General features: G+C 57.6%; 1 protein-coding gene across 19 annotated transcripts in view; it reads right to left on the bottom strand.

Moving 5' to 3' along the window:
* The window catches only part of Tspan18 (tetraspanin 18), a 124463-nt gene that overhangs the window by 3353 nt on the left and 102308 nt on the right, over nucleotides 1-18802 (bottom strand). For 7 of the 19 annotated variants that reach the window (XM_087205657.1, XM_087205659.1, XM_087205656.1 and 4 more), the window contains 7 exons: nucleotides 18141-18219; nucleotides 12024-12096; nucleotides 10686-10880; nucleotides 4631-4705; nucleotides 3813-3911; nucleotides 3254-3436; nucleotides 638-721 (listed from right to left, as the gene is read on the bottom strand). In XM_087205657.1, the coding sequence (XP_087061783.1) occupies nucleotides 638-721; nucleotides 3254-3436; nucleotides 3813-3911; nucleotides 4631-4705; nucleotides 10686-10880; nucleotides 12024-12086 (699 nt within the window). In that variant the 5' untranslated portion in view covers nucleotides 12087-12096; nucleotides 18141-18219. Of the gene's footprint in view, nucleotides 1-637; nucleotides 722-3253; nucleotides 3437-3812; nucleotides 3912-4630; nucleotides 4706-6568; nucleotides 7072-10685; nucleotides 10881-12023; nucleotides 12097-18140; nucleotides 18223-18802 lie in introns of those variants that run through there. The other 12 variants (XM_087205650.1, XM_087205651.1, XM_087205653.1 and 9 more) reach the window with 4 other exon arrangements.

Genomic DNA, 18802 nt, shown 5'->3' with positions numbered 1-18802 from the left:
TGGGGTGCAGCTCCTCTCTGGCTGCGCGCCACCTCGTGGTGGCTCTGAGGTCTGCAGCAGTTCAAGCTTTTTTTCTGTTCTTTTTTTGCATTACTGGGGATTGAACTCAGGGCCAAAACACTGAGCTACATTCCCAGCCCTTTTTATATTTTTTATTTTGAGATAGGATCTCGTTATGTTGTACAAGCTGGGCTTGAATCTGCGATCCACCTGCCTCAGGCTCCCAGAGTGCTGGGGTTACAGGTGTGCACCCCTACACTCAACTGCAGCTCACCTTTTGAGGGGGCTCACAGGCCCTTGGGTGGAGGGGGCTCGGGCCTGAACACCCCCCACCTTTTAATGTGCTGCCCTCATCCCGCTGAAGATGGGAGTGGGGAGGGGTGACTCAGGGCCTGCTGTCCCCACTGCTGTGAGATGAAGTGTCCCCACACCTGGCTGTGTCATCTGCAGATCCCAGGGTGATCCAGGTGGCAGTGTGTCAGGGCTGACACCCCCGTGCCCACCGCAGGGACCCCCCTGTCCTGGGTTGGGGAAGTGGGGGAGGTGGAGCCAGCTGGGGGTGCAGACTGTGGGGTCCACCCCAGGCTCCATGTGGGGCTCCCTCTGGGGGAGCAGCAGACATGGGACTCCCCCTTACCTCGATGGCCAGCACCCCTATGGCCAGGGCTCCTGCCAGGTAGACGTAGGTTTCGAAGGCATTGAGGATCACCGAGTAGCAACCCTGTGGGGAAGGATGGAGGTGAAGCCACGGCCAGGGGGGGCTGGGTGGCGGGCAGCCGGTGACCTGCAAACACTGCCATCCTGTGGCATTCACCGAAGTCCCTCCTGGGGACATGCACAGCAGAGCAGGCAAGAGGGACAGAGAAGAAAGCCAGACTCTGCAGCCCAGGACCCCAGCGCCTCACACCCGTCATCTTTGTGACACGCCATCCCTCTGACTCCAGTACTAGAGCCGGGTGCCTGGTAGCTGCTGTGGATGAACACAGATCTTGGGGAAGAAGTTTCTTCTGCAGGAAGGTGCATATTCTCTGGGCCCAGCCAGAGGACCTGCAAGGGGACAAGTCCCTGGTGCTGGGGGCAGTCACCTTGTCCTCGTTGGGTGACTACCAGTGTTTCTGACCTGGGGATGCTGCTGGTCACCCCATGTGCCCTCAGGCCACCAGCACCACTTCCCTATATCCCCACACTCTCAGGTACCAGGAAGGCATGGGCTCCTCCCTCCGGGGCCAGGTCCCTGGCTCAGCACTCAGAGCTCTGCGTGCACCCGTAGGTGTCACCGCAACTGCACCTCATGGTGGTGCCTTCCCAAGCTGCCTCCAGAACTGTCCTCCTGCAGGGAGAGAAGGCCCCTCACCTCATTCCCCGTGTCACCCCCAGGCCAGGCTGGCCTCCAGTGATGCCCACAGGCAGCCCCTCACATGGACACTGCCATGGGGTGGGGGTGGGCTCCAGCCCGTGTACCCCCCGACCTCCCAGAGCCCAGCCAGCACGTCCCAAATGCACCTCAGGTTTCAGCTTGATCTAAACCGTCCCCACATGTCCCGTGCTCAGAAGTAGGGTTTTGGCTTGTGGGGCGCTGCACCCATCCGTGGATTCACCCACTGGAGCTGACTGTGCCTTTGCAGGTGACTGGACGTAGGTCACTGGGGTCCACTCTTGTCCCCATTTCCTCTTTTGTCCTCTGCTTCCTGGCCACCAAGATGGAGTGGCTGTCCTCCCCCAGGCCCTTCTGCCACCCTGTTTCTGCCTCTCCTTTAAGTCGTGGTCACTGGATATTCTGTCCCAGTGATGGGGAAGTGACTAAAGCCACGCTCACCAGTCACATGGCCACTGCTCTGTCTCCACTGCCATCACCCTGGTCTAACCCACTGTCCCTTCCCTGTGTCCACCCAGGCCCCCTCTCCCCCTCGCCACGGCAGCCAAGGTGCCCACTCTTCGCCTCCCCTGTCCCATAGGCCGGCCCTTCCAGCTTCTCGCCTGTGGCCTGCGCCAGTCAGAAATGTGTCCCGGGCTTTGGGGAACCGATGCTTTGGAGAGGAATCAACTGGAGATGGCGCCCATGCAGACATCCCCATGGGGAAGGCGCTCGGGAGGGATGCGAGTGTCAGCAGCAAAGTCACACAGCCAATCTTGGCCGAGCCGCAGGGGTAGCGGAGTCTGTGTAGAATGGGTGTGGCCAGGCAGGGATCTCTTGGCTGAGCTCTGAGTTTGAGCCCACCCAGAGTGCAGATCTCCACACAGGAAGCCTGTCTGAGGCACGGGCCCTGATGCCTGCAGGTGGCATCAGCAGGCTGAAGGCGGCTGTTGACAGAGGTGACAACCCTGGGCCGCCAGGCATCTCTGGGCAATTCCACAGCAGCCTGGTCCCAGGGCCCTGTTCATTCCTAATTTAGGTCTTTCTCCCCTGCAGGGAGGCAGGGCCACGAGGCGCAGAATGAATGTGGCTTTGGGCTCCCTATGTCTCAATAGCCCTGGGCAGGTGCAGAGACAGAGGGGCTGAGTTCATGGGGCTGAGGAGGGGCGGCAGTGGCATCACCAGGTCACAAGGATCTGGCCTCGGGTCAGTGGTCAACTCTCCTGAACCCCAAGAAGCCTGCCCCGTCCCCCACAGTACCTTCCCTGTTTAATTCCCACCATGGCAGGCGTTACTCTGTGAAATGGCTACTTCCTGTCTGCGTCTGCCCTTTTGCTTCCTGCCCCCTAGTTCCTGTTCCCTGCAGGCTCTTGAGTGTCTGTCGTGCTCCCAGGACAGCCTAAGGGAGTCAGGGGCCTGAGGACAGCTCAGCAGCCCCGGCCTCCCTTCCTGCCCAACCTGATGTTGTAGCTGTATCGCACACATGCACGCATGCACGCACGCACAGACCATGCACTCTAGGGGAGGGGTACAGGGACCCTGTTTCTCTAACATGCTGGAAGGACAAGGGTTCCCTCCAGGGGGAGGAAACCTCCTCCAGGGCTGGGGGAACCCGCAGCTTAGAGCAGAGCAGAGGTGCACAGAAGCGTCCCTGAGCTTGGAGGTCAGGTCGGGAGACCTTGTTCCCTCCCAGACAATGGTGTGCTCCCCCCACAACCAAGGTGAGCGTCCTCCAAAATAGAGCACCTGGTTAGATAGTGTGTCTATCCCTCCTCCCCTGACCTGCACTATCAGCACCCCAGCCCAGTCCCAGCCCCAGCCCCCTCCAGCCGTGGACCAAGTTCATACTCAGCCCCTGCTCAGGCACAGGGGCCAAGCTCACAGCCAGCACTGCCGAACCTGCTTGTTTATGAACTGGCTCTGCCCCAGCAGGCAGTCCTCCCGGCTGAGCAGCACGCCGTCCCGGGCCTGGGGCTCCCGCTGGCAGCAGGCCTCTGGCACCTCCTCACTGTCCAGGCTCAGCAGGCGAAACACTGATGCCAGCTTGAAGTCTTCAGGTCCATTGACCCCACAGCAGCCAAACTGGAGGAGAGCAGGAAACAGGGCAGGGGCTGGAGCAAGGGTGCCAGAGGACAGATGGCCCCAGAGAGGAGAGGTCTCAGAACCAGGTGGCCTAGCCCCATCTGCCCTCTTGTGTGGCTGTGGTACAGTGACTCGGCCTTTCTGAGCCTGCAGGGCCCTCATTCACTTTTCTCATCTTCAGTGATGGTGACCGTGGCTGCAAACAGGTCTCACCCCTCATCTGGACTGTGATTGCCTGGCCATGGCTGCCCAGGGTGCTACGTGGATCTGGGTTCGAGCTGGTCTGGGCTCAGGGGCAGAGTGCTGGGATTGATTGCTGATGTCTGGCCTGGGCAGAGGAACAGGAAGTCATCCCTGGGAGTAGAGGGGCACTCACTGTGATCATGACAGAATTCCAGGTGGCGGAGAAGACGTCTGTGTCATTACTGCCCTGGTAGTGCTTGGTGAGTTCCTTGGTGAAGAACTCACGGGTCAGCTGGAGACAGAAGGGAGGTGCTGAGGCCAAAGCTCGGTGCCACCTGTCCCTGCCAACTCCGTTATCTGGTGAGGTGCAGGTGAGAGTGAGGGTATCTGGCTGCCTTCCCTTCCCGGGGCCTGTGTCCTCCCCTCAATGTGACAAAGGCCTTGCATCCTAGGGGCTGAGCTCAGGCCTGAGTTCTCCTCAGAGGGAGGGGCATGGGTTGGGGGTGCCCATCACCCCACTCCTTCCGCCCAGCAGCTCCTCTAGGTGGAAGCAGCAGGTGCCTTGGGTCCCCCCAGAAGCCCAGTGCAGGCAGGGACTCTTAAGTCACTTGCACCTCTCGGGGATGCCACTCTTATTCTGAGAATACCCTCCCAGGCTCCAGCCTCCTCTCCCTTCTGCACCCGTGACTCCGGTGCCCCGGCCCTTCTCCCAAGCCTGCTGCCTTTCCTGTGATGTCCACTTGGGGGAGCAGCTGATGTCCCAGAGAGGACCCGGACCAGAGCCTCACTGCTGGAGTGCTCTGCGCCCCCCTCCCCCACCCCTTCCCACACTGTGCACACCAGGGCCAGTGATAGTCAGTGACCCTCCTCAGACTCTGGGCTGCAGGGCAGCTTTGGGCCTGCACCTGGATGGGGCTGCAAGCTCAGTGAGATGGTCAAGGAAGGGAAGCGGCCCTGGATGGCCAGAGCCTTTGTGGGTAGTGGGGACAAGAGAGGCGGGCTGGGACATACGTTTTCCCTGAAGATGAATGCCAGGATGGCTGCAGACAGCTCTGCCAGGAAGATGATCAGGATGAACAGGAAGAACTGCAAAGACAGGGGCCGGCCAGCTCGTGAGTCAGGGGAGGGGTGGCTGCTCAACCACACACCCCTTCCACCTGTCGCTCAATTGACTAAGAAGAGACTGCCCTGCCATGAATCAGGTATTTCTCATGACAGACACCCCAGTGATCCATCTTTGGAGTCAGCAAAGTTGAAACAGAAATATGAAACATGCGAACAAATGAATAGTCCTTCCATAACATAGTACTGCTTAGAGAGGTCCCTTGGTGCAGTGTGCAACCTGAACAACCCTACTTGGCAGCCCTAGAAAAAGTCTGCTGGTGAAATCCCTCTGGGCTCCCTCTAGGCAGATTTCCCTCCAGGTAACTGACTGTCCAGGCTGTGGGAATCTTGAGATCTTGGGAATCTCAGGTTGGCTTTTCTCATCCTGCCAGTCGCAGGGCCATCTCTCCTTGCCCCTCTTTGGCTTCTCATGGGAAGTAAGTAGGTCACACTGCTCTTCAGCTGAAACAGAGGAGCAAGACCGGAGGCCAGGTCATGTGACCATCAAAACCTGAAAATCTAGGGGCTTGGAGTTTGCTATCCAACTGCCAGCCCCCTCTGCTCCCCTCACCGAATTCGTAATGATCCCGACTTCCCACGCTGGCTCATGTCAGGCTGTCACTCGCTAGGTGGTCTCTTCCAGGAAGACCCAGCCGCCTTTGCCCTCTCATGCCTCACTGTCAAGATCTAATTCAGCCTTGGCCACTTCCAGTGAGAAGCCTTTCCTGACCTCCCACCCCAGCTGTCCCCATCATGGTGCCCAACGAGATGCCCCCGGACAGGGACTGGAACTCGGCACACTGCACACCCGGTGCCCAGGACACAGTGGCTACAATCGCAGGCTGTTAGATGAACGAGTCCAGAAGTGGGCAGGATGCTGTGGTGACCATGGCTTTGCTACATGAGCGTCCCTGCTGTCACTGCTGCGGGCTGGGGCTGCTGACAGAAGAAAGAGGAAGCACTTTTGGCTTCGTTCCTTGGCATCTGTGAAGACTGCTGTCAGCCACCAGTGGACTAGAACCTGTGAGGTGCACACGGGGGCTCCTTCCTACACCCTTCCCAGGCACCCAGAAAGCCATGCGGGACCTCACCGGATGTGCCCAGGTGGAAGGAGGCAGGGTGTTGGCTTCATGTCAGGACACCTTGGGTCCCTCCTTCCCAGTCCTATGTGACTTGGGACAATTCTTCAAATCCCTTCCAGCCTCGGTTTCCTCATCATACAGACTTTTTTTTTTTTTTTTACCAGGGATTGAACTCAGGACCTTGCACTTGCAAGGAAGGCAGAGGCACCACTGAGCTAAATCCCAGACCCAACTCCTCGTCATACAATGGGGCTGAGTGGACCCACTTCCGGGGGGTCATGGGGGTCATGGTGTCACAACAGAAAGGTGACAACTCAGGGGCTCAGGACTGTGCAGATGGAGGTGTCCACCTCCACTGGGAGGTGTCCCAGGGCCCTTTGGGCTATGGATGATGCCTTCAGGAGCCTCCACCTGGGAATTCGTCTTTCCTGTCAGAAGCTTTGTCACTTTATGCCCACCATGGGGTGCCTCCAGACCCACCTCAACAGCGTCTGCTGTGTAGAGGTGCCACACTGCCCAGCCAGGAAAGAACTGAGCATGGCTTTAGGAATCCTCATCCAGGACACAACATGGACCCAAAACAACTCCTAGACTTGGCAACCAGGGTGTTTTTAAGATGTCCAAATCCACAGACCGACCTGAGGCACATGGCGTGGATCTGCCCAGTCCTGGACCCAGCACCCACTCCAGCCACAGTCCTGCACTTCCGGAAGGTGGGGGTGATCCCAGGCTGGGGTTGGGGGGCAGAAGAAAGAGAAAGCACCTTTGCCTTCATTCCTTGGCATCTGTGAAGCAAGGTGGGGCACAGCATCTCAGGGCCTGGCGTGGCTGCCCGCTGTAGGACACTCACGCTCTCTTCTGTCACTCCGAGGTCCTCACTCCCATGAGTCTGGTTGGCTCTTGGGCTGGATGGCCCTGAAGGCTGTGCCCTCTGCTTCTCCTTCCAGTGGCAGTGACGGAGCCCCTGGCAGGAGGCCTGGCACTTCCATTTATCTGGTGATGGATGGTCATCCAGCTCCATCTCCCTGGCTGGAATCCACAAGGAGCCACTCCCACTCCCTGGCCTCTGCTGGCTGCTGGCAGGTCCTCAGGCTGGCGAAGAGCAGTCCTGGAAATGGTCTTTGTCCAAGGCGATGTTTCTGAGCTGCCTGGGGTTACAAGTCACGACTGGGCCAGAGATGACTGATGATGGAGGTTGATCGCAAAGCTCGCGCACTCATGCTCATCACCAGGGCACAGGCACGATCCACGACGCCTTCGTACAACCTCAACAAGAACATGTGAGGTGCTCATCATTAGGGTGCATGTGCGATCCCCAAGAGGACCCAGGTGACGCGCTTACACAACACCGGCATGATGGGACAGCTGCTCAGAAGACAGCTGGGATCAAGGGGGATATGGAGATCCTTGGGGCAGCTGGTGTGAACCAGCACCCACTACCCTGGCACTGTGCAGTGACCCCTCCTGGCAGCCCGGCGAGCAGCTCCCCACTCAGCAGCATCCCATTTTATGGACGGGGTTCGTGGTTCAGAGAGGAGCTGCAAGTCCTCCTGGCTGGCACAGTGGGTGACTGTCACCCCAGGACTGAACACAGCTTCTTAGCACCGTGTTATCCTGGAAGCCGTATGAGCTTCAGGGTCTTAGGTTTCCAAACAGCCTGCCTGATCCATTCTGGGTCAATGCCAGTTCTCTGGTTTTCCATTTATCAAGTGCACATGTGAGCTGGACACACAGGTAAGCAGGGCGTGCATTTTTCTCGCTGGATCATGGATACAGCATTCACTGCAGCTGGGAAGGAGGTATGGCTGTCCCATTTCACACTAGAGAAATCTGAGGTCCCGAGAGGTTAAGGAACCAGATCTGGGACTCACAGCCCAGACTCCAAAGCCCTGACTCTTAATCCACACCTCAGATACCGCCTCCTTCTTGTCCTTTCTGTCCAGGGTGATTTGTCCATCATGCCCTTGGGGCCAGGCACCGGGCTGCCCCGCATCAGGGCGGCCCAGGGCATGCCTGCATTCATCTGGCTCAGCCACTTTGCCGGCGGACAGTGAGATTCTGCACATTGACACAGGGTGCTGCTTAGCGGGATGGGAACACAGGCGCCCAAGTGGCTTCTCACCACATGTGAGCATTCCCGGGCTTTCTCGTCCATCTGCCGCAATCCTCGGCTGCTTTCCGTTCTCATTTCTAATAAATATTTACCAAATTTACATATTTCACGTACAAGTCAGCTTGTCTATTTTTTAAATATAATCCTCTCTTTTTTGCTGTTCTCTTTTCCAATTTGGCATGCCTTTGTTGAAAAATATTTTTAAAAATTAGGATCTTTAAATTAGCTAAAGACTCCTCCAGATACTCAGAAAGGGACGGTATGTGATTTCCACACCAGGCACCCCTGGTCCAGGGGCACGAGGGTCGAGAAACCGTGCCTCCAGACAGAAGGGCCACCAGGTGAAGTGATCCTCAGCCAGTCCACTGCCCCCAATCCCTGTGGGTTCTCAGCCCTGGAGCAGATGGCAGGGGGAGCTCAGCAAGGCATCTCCAGTCCTCCAGACCTTTGAGCCACCATCCCGAGGGGGCAAGTCCCTCTCTCTACCCCTTCCAGAGTTTCATAGCCTTCCAGCTCCAAAGGTGGTCATAGCCTTCCTCTCCCAAGGTGGTCCTGGGGGAGACCCCGTGCCTCTACTCGGATGGAACCACCACCACCTGACCAGCTTCAGGTTGGGAGAGAGAGTGGTTCTTCAGTTTTTAGGTCAGAAACTTCTTAAAATCCTCGGAGCTTCAGCATCCACTCCCCCAGAACCCCTCTGCAATCGACCCCACACACCCAGCACACATGTGCACATATTACATGCACATGAAACGTACACACAAATGTGACGAACACATGTGCAGTTCATGTGTACACACAGTGCACCAAGACGTGTGAACACACTCGATATACTACAAACACGAACACGTGACACACGCAATGCCACCCAGCGTGCTTGTAACAGCACATATACAGGCACACATCACACGTACAGTGTACACACATGCAATACACACACCCACACACTCAGGCCCTGTCAGAACCTTTGCATGTGAACTTTGGACTCTGAGTATATTTTGAGGCTGTCTCTCTGGGAGACAGGTGCCTGGGATGCAGGTGACCCTGCTTCTGACCAGCACTGTGAGCTCAGTCAGGCTTCATGAACTGGACCTGGGAGGGCATGGAGGCAGACAGAGGCAAGGACAGCTCAGGAGAGGGATAGGGAAAGAGCAGGACAGAAACAAAGAGATGGAGGGACTGGGAGACAGAGAGAGAGAGAGAGAGAGAGAGAGAGAGAGAGAGACAGACAGACAGACAGACAGACAGACAAAGAGGATAAGGGTGAGGGGAAGGATCTGCCCGGCAGCCAGGCCCTCACTCTGTCCCAGAGGACGACTGTGCAGATCCTGTCCTGTCCCTGGGCCTCAGTCTTCTCCCCAGCACCAAGCAGACCGTGTCCCTTCCAGCTGGCAGGCTCGCAGTAAGCACTTAGCTGCAGAGTTGTGAGGCAGCAGCGGCCGGCCTGCTCCCAGCCAAGAGCACTGCGCTGGCTTCCGGTCTTGGCTTCAGAGACTGCACATTAACAATGAATGAGCCCCCGGGGCCGAGGTGGGGGTGGGGGAGGTCTGCTGCATCCTGGGACCCATATTCCAGACCCCTTTTCAAGGGCCAGCCAAGACTTCGCCCAGCTCGCACCGACACGGAGGGAAGCTGCCGCCAGGGGGCGCCCGCACTTCTCCTTTGTTTGCCTTCCAGGGAAAAGTTCATGGGGCTCCCAGGTTGAAAGAAGAAGGCAGGCCAGGCTCCCCCATCATTCATTTCACAGCTGATTTCGCTTCTCCGGGATGCGGATCATCGCACTGTGACACTTAGCTGGATACTGGTCGCCGCGGGACCAGACAAAACCTCGACTGATCAGCCAGGTCTCCCTGGCCTTAGCTCTATTGGGGCACAACTACAGGGAGCAGGGTGGCGTGCAACTCAGCTCCCCAGCCTCACACAGCCTGCCTCCCAGAGCCTGGCCTGCAGGGAGCAGATGGTCACCCCTGGTCCCTGATGCCTCTTCAGCACCCTCCTAATAGGCGTCCAAGGACTGTTTATTTAATGACTGAGAACCTTCAGAGATCACAGTATCTGTCTTGGAACTGGGGTAAAAGATTCTTCCACATCCTAGCTGTGTCCCCAAGGAATTCTGTGTCGACGTCAGTGTTCTCAGAAGATCCTGCTTTGGAGAAGCCTGGCTGTTCAGGGCTGGAGGCCGAGGTCACCGTTTTGGAGGAACCCCTTGAACTGCAGCCAGGGACCCAGTGCAGCGCAGGCTGGTGGAGCTGGGCCCCAAAGGCGAGCAGCAAGGGCTGGGAACCCCTTTGCTCCTGGAGGCTGGGCCACGAGACTCTGACCTCCGTGTGAGCCCCAGCACACGGCCGCAGAGCCAGTGGGGGAAGTGGCAGAGTCCAGCGGGAGCGAGGAAGACAAGGCAAGCAGAAACTGGCTCCTGGGGCCGCAGGGCAACCGCCTAGGTCTCAGCTCTCTGCCTGCTGACACCTCCCTGGGGCTGCAGGGCAAGTGGCAGGGCATTGCAGGGCCTGCAGACCTCTGACTGCAAAGCTGGCTTTTTAAAAATTTCTTGGAGCAGTGGGAAAAGAACCCAGGGCCTTGTGCATGTGGGGCAAGTGCTCTGCCACTGAGCTGCACCCCCAGCTCCTGGGAGGCCCTGATCTTTAAGGTCCCTTCTGGAGTGGACAGTGCTAAGTGTGGGAAGGACCTGTTGGGTTCTGCATGGAAGCCAGGCCCCCGCCTCCCACCTGAGGGAGCCCATGGGTGGGGTGGGGGATGGGCCACTCACAAATAACAGCAGACACTTGTTCTCGCGGACAGCCCCGCAGCAGCCCAGGAAGCCCAGCAGGAAAAGCAGGCCCCCCATGGCCAGGAGAATGTAGACGCCTGTGAGGAGCAGGGGGTTGGCAGCTATGATCTCCCGGAAACCGGTGGGGTCCACCATGACCCAGATGCCGACGCCCAGCAGGCAGGTCCCTCCCAGCTGCACGCATGGAGGAGGAGGAGAAAGAAGCAGACACAGACGTGAGACTTTCCCGAGCTGGCTGGGGCCAGAGGCGCTGAGCACCTGGCTGGCCCGGCCGGCCTTGCTTGGCCCAGCACTGCCTTCAACTACTGTGAGTTTTCCTACTTACCCTGCCCTTAAGCATCATCTCAGTCTAATTTCTGACCCGCACCCCATCTCAGGCTGCTGAGGACCAGGCCGTGTGGCCTACTTCTGCTCCTTTTATGTTCTCCTTAAGTGACAGAGTCCAGGACTATGGGGTCACCTCATTCAACCCTGCAATTCCAGTGAGGCCCAGCGAGGTGGGGCCTTGCTGAAGGTCACACAGCAAGGTTGTGGCAGCGTTGAGGCTACACAGCAGGCCTCTCTGACACTCAACGAAGGTCCACAGATATAAACTGAGATCGCTAGGGCCTGGGCAACAGACAAAGTCATTGTCATCGTCCTCAACAGGAAGCTGGGCTCCCACTGTCAAATCTGCAGCTGGAAAACGTTCTCAGTGATGTCTCCATGTCTTAGGTATCTTGGGAGGGAAGCAATTAGTTCCAAGACAGGGCTGAGCCACTTACAAGCTGGGATTTTAGGTGAGTGGCTTAACCTCTCTGAGCCTTAGCTTCCTTGCAGTTAAAATGAGACTGGAATTCCCACCTCCCAAGGAAGAAAGGATAAAGTGGGTGTGAGTGTGTTTAGCAGCTATCAGTGCCTGTCCCATTTGCCTGGGGCACAGGCTGGCAGCGGGTCCACTGTGGTGAGAGCTGATGCTTGGCTCTGTCTGATTTGAACATGGTATCCCAGCGTCACGTGCAGAGTGACAGGCCAAGGGGAAATGTGGGCTTGGTTTCACTGAGCAGGGTCTGCAAGGCTGGGCCTTAGTGTCTGGGTGGAACACTAAGAGGTAAAGGATGCTGTGGTTCAGAGAGGCAAGATGCAAGTTTCAGTTACACAGCCGGTAAGGCACAGAGCTCGGATTTGAACTTGTGGCCCAGAGGTTTCCACTTTCCCTGCCCTGGGGTCTGCGTGGCCCAGCCCTGCTGTGACGCAGGCGCTCTTGCCCCAGGGACTTGGCACCTGGTGCTGATTTCAAAGAGCCCTCTGGCTCCACACCAGCCCCGGGACACTCACAAATATTAAGAAGTTGAAAACGAACATCAGGTACTTCATGCAGCTCAGACAGTCGCCCTCCATGGTGGTCCACCTGCAAAACACAAGGCCACTCAGCCCTTCACGGGGGACCCCACCCCAGGGGGCCCAGCAGCAGCCACTCGTTGGCAGTGGGTGGCGGCAGGGGACAGCTAACAACCCCGCTCTGAGGGATTGCGATGTGCCAGGATTAACCCCTTGCTCTGCTGTGTGACCTTGGGTAAATTACTCCACATCTCTGAGTCTTGCTGTCTCTGACTTTAAAACAGAATCTCTCTGGCAGCGGCAAGGTGCCTGGCTTCGGGCCACGCAATGGTACTGCTTCGAGTTATTACTTTAGTGTGGAGTGAGCCTGCTGTGTGGTGGGCGGGAAAACCTAGGCTCAGAGCCTGGAGGACCCACCAGGCCCCAGAGTGCCCACACGCACACGCACTCCAGTCATGAGCCTGCCCAGGGCCACTTCCGGGTTCTGGCTCCCGCCTGGTCCCAGGCAGACCTCCCAGCCCTGACCTCCTCCATCTGTGACTTCCAGCACCCCCAGCACATGCAACCCTACAGCCATCACTGCACACAATCCTGTTCTGCCCCCATTTAGTGAGCATCTACTGTATGCCAGGCACTGGGGTCTGAAACCATGCAGTGCAGCCCTTACCCACCCTGGGGGAACATGCAGCACCATCCACTCAAGAACACCAGGCACAGCTGCATTCAATATCCAGCACCCCCACAAGTTCCTAACAGCCCCGGGAAGGACTCTGGGTAGGGACTGGTGACCCATGTAGCAGATGAGGAAACTGAGGCTCAGTAGGGAAAGGACAGCGAAGGTCCCACCACAGGTTGGGGCAGGGGGACCACCTGGGCAGAACTGAGCTCTTTCCCAGGTGCTGCTCGAAGGGGGTCGGAGCATCTTGTGCGGGCCTGGGAAAGCATTCTGGGAGTTTCTGTGGGTGTGGGGAGATGGTCTGGGTACTTTCTGTAGCTCCTACTTCCTCCCCCAGCACATGGTAGGCTCCATTTTCCTCATCCACAAGAAAGGTTAAGTCCTATTCAAAGGGTTCTTTATGAGGCTTATTATTAATGCTAACAGTAAAGTACATATCAAAATATCACACTGTACCCCACATATGATTATTATCTATCAATTTAAAATAAAATAAAGATTAAAAAAATAATCCTAGCCACTGTTTGGGGATCCAGGTACTGCAGCAGATGCTTTATACATATTGTCTCACTTAATTTTTAATTGTTTTTTGAGACAGGGTCTTGCTACATAGTTCAGGCTGGCCTTGAACTCTCAGTGATCTTTCTGCCTCAGCCTCCCGAGCGCTGCAATTATGGGTGTGTGTCACCACGCCTGGCCCTCACTTAATTTTTGCAACAAGCAGTGCAATGTAGACTTCGATGGCCCCGAATCCCCATATCAGCCCAGCAAGGTGTGATGCGGCCACCCAGCAGGGCCAAAGCCTGGCACACGGGGGCACTCAGTGCTCCCGCCTCAGCAAGCAAGGGAGCATCTCACACCCTAAGAGGCAAAGGGACCACAGCTGTCCCTGCCACCTGCTCACCCAGGCACTTGGAGCCCAGTGGACGAGCTGACGGGCACCGAATGCGTTTGCCGTGGGCCCGGCTCTGAGGCCTGGATACCTTCTCCTCCTTCTCTTCCTCTTCTTCCTCCTCCTCCCGCCGCTTGGTGCCATCTGCACCTTGGAAGAGGCAGAGCCAGGCAGGGGGTGCACCCGTAGGTACTCGAGTGTCAAATTCAGGATCAGGGGAACACTTCAAGACCACCTAGAATAAGCCCTTCTTATTGTGCTGGGGGAAACTGAGGCACACACCAGACACCAGGTTTTGAACCCAAGGCCATTCAAAGAGAAAATCACCAAGCAAACCTGAACCAGGGGCTCGGGGTTCAGAGCCTGTGCCCTTCAACAGCACCCCAAGGCCTTGCTTAACTTGAGGGCAGGACGGGCAGGGTTTCCTGGGGTCGGGCAGCCCTGGTCTCCATCTGAGAACACTAGGCAGAACTGTCTAGTGGCTTCTGGGTCTGGCCTCGTACTCTCTGACTATCACCCACAGGCACCGTGAGGCGGGTACTGGCGTCCCCCTGGTTTCCAGAGGTGGACACAGAGGCGGCCGGTGGGAAGGGGACTTGCAGGTGGCGGCTGGTGAGTGGCGAGGTCAGACTCAGCCCTGGATGCATGGGAAGGTCTGCAGGTGGGTTGTGAACAGGGCAGGTGGGCAGGAGCCTTCTGTGCAGCAGCCAGCTCGGCCCCAGCTCATCAAACAGGCCCTGCTCTGGAAGCAGCAGTGGCGGCACCGTCCTCCCCATCTCCAGGGTCTCTAGCACGTCTCCCCTGGTGCCAGCCCTTCTGCGCCCTCGCTGCTGCTTGCTTCATTCCTGCTCGTCTCCAGGGCTTGCCACAGGCATCCCCTCCTCCAGGAAGCCCTCGAGGACCCCCTCCTGTGTCCTCCCTCAGTGCCTTCCCTAGGTGCCCGTGGCGTCTGCTGAAGTCCACTGCTGGCCCTGCTACGGTAGGGACCACTGTGGCCTCAGCCCGGGAGTGGGACAGTGCGTGGGTGGGACAGGATACGAACTCCACATGGCCTGGTGACGAGCAGCAGGTGTAGGCTCAGGGCAGGCCAAGGACTCAGGCCTGGAGCCGGAGCCTCTCCTCTGCAGCCCTCCCCTCCCTACTCTGCCCTGTCCAGGGGGAGGCTGGGCTCCCACACCCGAACCCTTATGCCCTTCTTTCCAGGTTTTTCCCCCCAGGGCCTCTGTACTGAGCCACATCCCAGTCCTTTTTTATTTAGAGACAGGATCTCAGCAAGTTGCCCAGGCTGGGCTCAAATTGGCCATCCTCCTGCCTCAGCCTCCCAAAGTGCGGGGATTATAGTGTGCGCTGCCTCGCCTTGTTTTCCAGATCTCTTTTGAGGCCTGCAAACCAAGGGCTGCACGGGACAGGACGGGGGAAGTGCAGAAGACCTGCCCCAATCCCCTTCCTGCCTCCAGCAGAGGGCAGGGCTGAGCATCAAGGGGCTGTGGGGATGGCTGGCTGGCCAGCAGCTGTTCTGCTCCTTCCACACCGAGCCAAGTGGCTGTTACACATCTCGGCCATCGACCCTCAGTGTGGGCTTCGCTGTGTCTCCCTGGTCTTCAGTCCAGCTGTCTCCCCACAGGGGGACCCAGGAGGCTGATTCCCAGGTCTTCCATCTAGCCTGCTTCCTACCACACAGGGCTGGGCCCGGCCCGCGCAGTCAGACCCCCGGGCTCTGACCCCAGCGCCTCACCTCCTGGAGCCCCAGTTTCTTCATCGGTGACAAGGGGTGCTTAGGACGACCACACCTTGGCCAGTCTGAGCACTGCCAAGGAGACCAAGCCACAGTCGCCCCGCTCCACCTGGCACAGAGGGCAGAGCCTCCTTTGCCAGACACACCTCCCTCTGCCTTCCTAGGCTGGGGTCCTCCTGGGCAGGAACAACAACCACGCCTGTGCCTGAGGGTCCCACAGGCTGAAGGTCCCTCCCCTTGGCTCCACCTCCTCATCATTAGAGACCTGGACTCCGGGGCAGGGGAAGGGGACAGGAAGGGACACTCCTCAACCACAGCCCCAGAGGCGGAGGCACCTTGCCCATGCACGGGTGGGACACGGCAGCTCAGAGAGGCCGTGCAGCCTGTCCAGCGTCACAGACGTCTACGGGCCTGCCGGGGTCCACCCAGCCTCCTCCAGGCCCTGTGCTGCACCTGTCCCGGGAGCAGACGCTCAGTAAGGCCCTGCTGTGTGACCCCAGGCAGACCACTTCCTCACTCTGATCTCAGAGGCCTAAATGATGGAACAGGAACTCGGTGACCTCTCCATTTCTTGTCCCTCTCTAGCGCAGGGCAGAAGCAGCCACAGGAGTGACAGCCTGAGAAGTCCACGCAGGAGGAGCTCTGGCACTGTACCCTCTGCCTACCGGGACCGAGCTTCCCTCCAGGGGCGGGACCACAATGGCAGCTCCTAATTGGCTGCCTATGTGTAAGATGTGTCACATTCGTGGCGGATGGCATCTACGGCTGGGCTTGGAGTGGGCTGGGTCCCAGACCCAAGCAGAAAGCCGTCTCCTGAGTCAGGCAGAGAACACAGATGGATGCACCGTGAGAGGTGGGGCAGGGCGGGGGGAGTGCAGAGGGCCCAGGTGCCTGGCAGGAGACCAGATCCCAGCTCCACCAGGCACAGACAATACCGAGTACAGGGCTTGGCACAGTAGCTGATTCTCCTAACAGCCAACAAGGGCTGGCACACCTCCAGTTCTTACTGTATGCCAGGGAATGCGTATGATCTCACTCAGTCCTCGGAAAGCCTGGGAAACAGGTACTACCATCCCATTTTCCATTTTCCTGGGCAGGTGGAGCACTGAGCATCAGATTGAGGCTCAGAGAGTTGGAGTCACTTACCCAAGGGCACACAGCACAGAAGTGCTATAGCCACAACTCTTAACCATCATTTACAATAAATGCCAAGTCTCTAGACCATTCTGCTATCCTCCGTCAACCTGCTAAGCCATTTTAAGTCCTATCACCCCAGGACCATCACTTCCCGGGCCATCACTACCAAAGGAGAAACGGAAGACCAGTCAGAACCAGATACTCCATCACCACAAGACTTTTGAAACTGGGGATGCATCTCCATCACTCATTGGCCAGACTGGCATGACAGACATGTGGATCCTCCAATCTCTACCTGGATTCGGCTGAAGCTCCACCCCTTCCAATCTTCAAGAAGTTGTCACCCCCATGGAGTTCCCTAATTTACCTCTAAGGAGAGGGGATCAAGGAGGCATCTTGGGTGGCTGTGAGGTCCAAAAGCTTCCTTGGTCCTCAAAAAAGTGATTCGAAAGGCACTTAGGAAGGAGACCAGAGGCCCACTGAGGTCACCTCCGCCATTCTACCATTATGTCCAGTGGTTCTCACACCGACTTCCACAAGATAGCAATGTCAGTGAAGTCATTTTCTATAGTTTACAGAACAGCTAAGAAATCAACCTCTCATCACAGGCCTGCTCAAGGGACAAGTGTCGGGTTTTGGAGCAACTGAACCACTCCAGGTGGGGGTCCTTGTTTCTCAAGTCGCTTGGAAGCTCTGGCCACCACGTCTGTGTGTCTTTTGCAGAACAAAAACTAAGGAGAACATTTACTGTGCTCTTGATAAAAGGCTTGGCAAAGGCAGCACTGTTAGGCAAAGTCCTTTTAATCCTGGCTCAGGGAGGGATGAAGCACTCGGGGAGAGTGAAACGTGGGGTGCCTGACGGGCTGATGTGACAATGAATCCAACTGCCTCCAGGTGCCACCGTCTCACTGTGCTTCCTTGTGGCGTCTGCCCCAGGGAGTTCATGATGGGGAGCCTTGCAGTCTCCAGACGCAGGGGCTCGGTCTGGCCCCGGAGGGTCCTGAACTGACAGATACGGTTCTCACACCTGTTTCCGGTGTCATTGAACCAGGTGTTCGGGGCTTCAGGGTTGACTTGTGTTTGCTGCTCTTGTCTGAGGTGCTGATGAGAATTCAGCCCAGAGAGACAGGCTGCGGCATCAGCAGCCTTAGCCTGGACACAAGAAGCCAGGCTGGGAGGCAGAAGGTGCCTGGCTGGGTCCTAAGAGCTGTCCTAAGAGCCCGGATGTGTGGCCTTGGCCCTGTGACTACACCACTGACTCCACGTGCTACTGGCTTATTTGGGTGGCTCACATCAAGCTTTAGGAAAGAGTATGCTTCACACAGCATGGGCTGGGTTTGTCCAGTGTCACACTCCCAGTGTCTAAGGCGGTTCTGAGCACATAGTGAGTCGGTGATTAATCTACCGGAATGAATGAGTGAATGAACAAATGAACGGATGCATAATGGGAAAAGAAAATTCAGCAACAGAACATTGGAGTCAAAAATCAGAGAAATGGGTAAATGCAAGCCAGAAAGAGGAAGACCAGACAAAACCGACACAAAGAGGGAAACAAAGCCGTAAGATACGCAGGAAGAGTAACAGCTCGGCAGAGACAGAGTGGGGCAGAGGGTGGCGTCAGGGACAGGGCAAGGGGCACAGCACAGAGAAGAGAGGCATCCTCTGAGCAGTCACCTGGGCAGCTGCGCAGGCGTCAGCAGGACGGGGTTTCCTGGTCAGGAGGGCTCGAGTCTGTCCCGTGGGCCCAGCAGTCCTGCTAGAGAAAAGAACCAATTACCAGAGGGAAGAGGCCGGTGTGAAAACCAGTCCTCCAGCGCCAAGGAAAAGCTTGCGACTCCCAGGGCCACTCCACCGGGGGCCGGCACCAGATGGTAGCCCCCGGGTGCCCTGGCCGGGCTGTGCGTGATGCTGACAGTGCCACCTGTGGCACATACCGGATGTCACCTGGGCATGTGGGCTGGGTACCACTCCCAACCCGTTTTACAGATGAGGAAGCTGAGGCTCAGAGAAGGTAACTATAGGCCTGACCCCATCCACCGCCACGTCTGTCTGCTGGGCTCTGAACCAGAGCTCCTGACAGGGTCCGAGGGCGGAGCAGCAGAGGGGACACCAGAAAGTGGAAATGCGAACCTCTGTCCCCACAGTGTGTTGACGAGCGCTGCTCTGCCTTGAGTCAGGCAGCTGAGCCCGAGCACGGGGAGGCTGCTAGAATCCTCCCGAGCCAGCTGGAGAGCCCGGGGGACGACCCAGCCCTGCCATCCCCTGACAGATGGGAGCCCCGAGGCCCGAGAAGGGCAGCAGAGAGGGGGCCAGGGTCACGCGGTGCCGCAGGGCTC

This window comes from Heterocephalus glaber, unplaced genomic scaffold, assembly GCF_053883595.1.
Source record: "Heterocephalus glaber isolate CG9 unplaced genomic scaffold, H.glaber_assembly_v1.0 deba00000594, whole genome shotgun sequence".
NCBI lineage: Eukaryota > Metazoa > Chordata > Mammalia > Rodentia > Bathyergidae > Heterocephalus > Heterocephalus glaber.
This window is presented reverse-complemented; position numbering and strand designations above follow the sequence as displayed.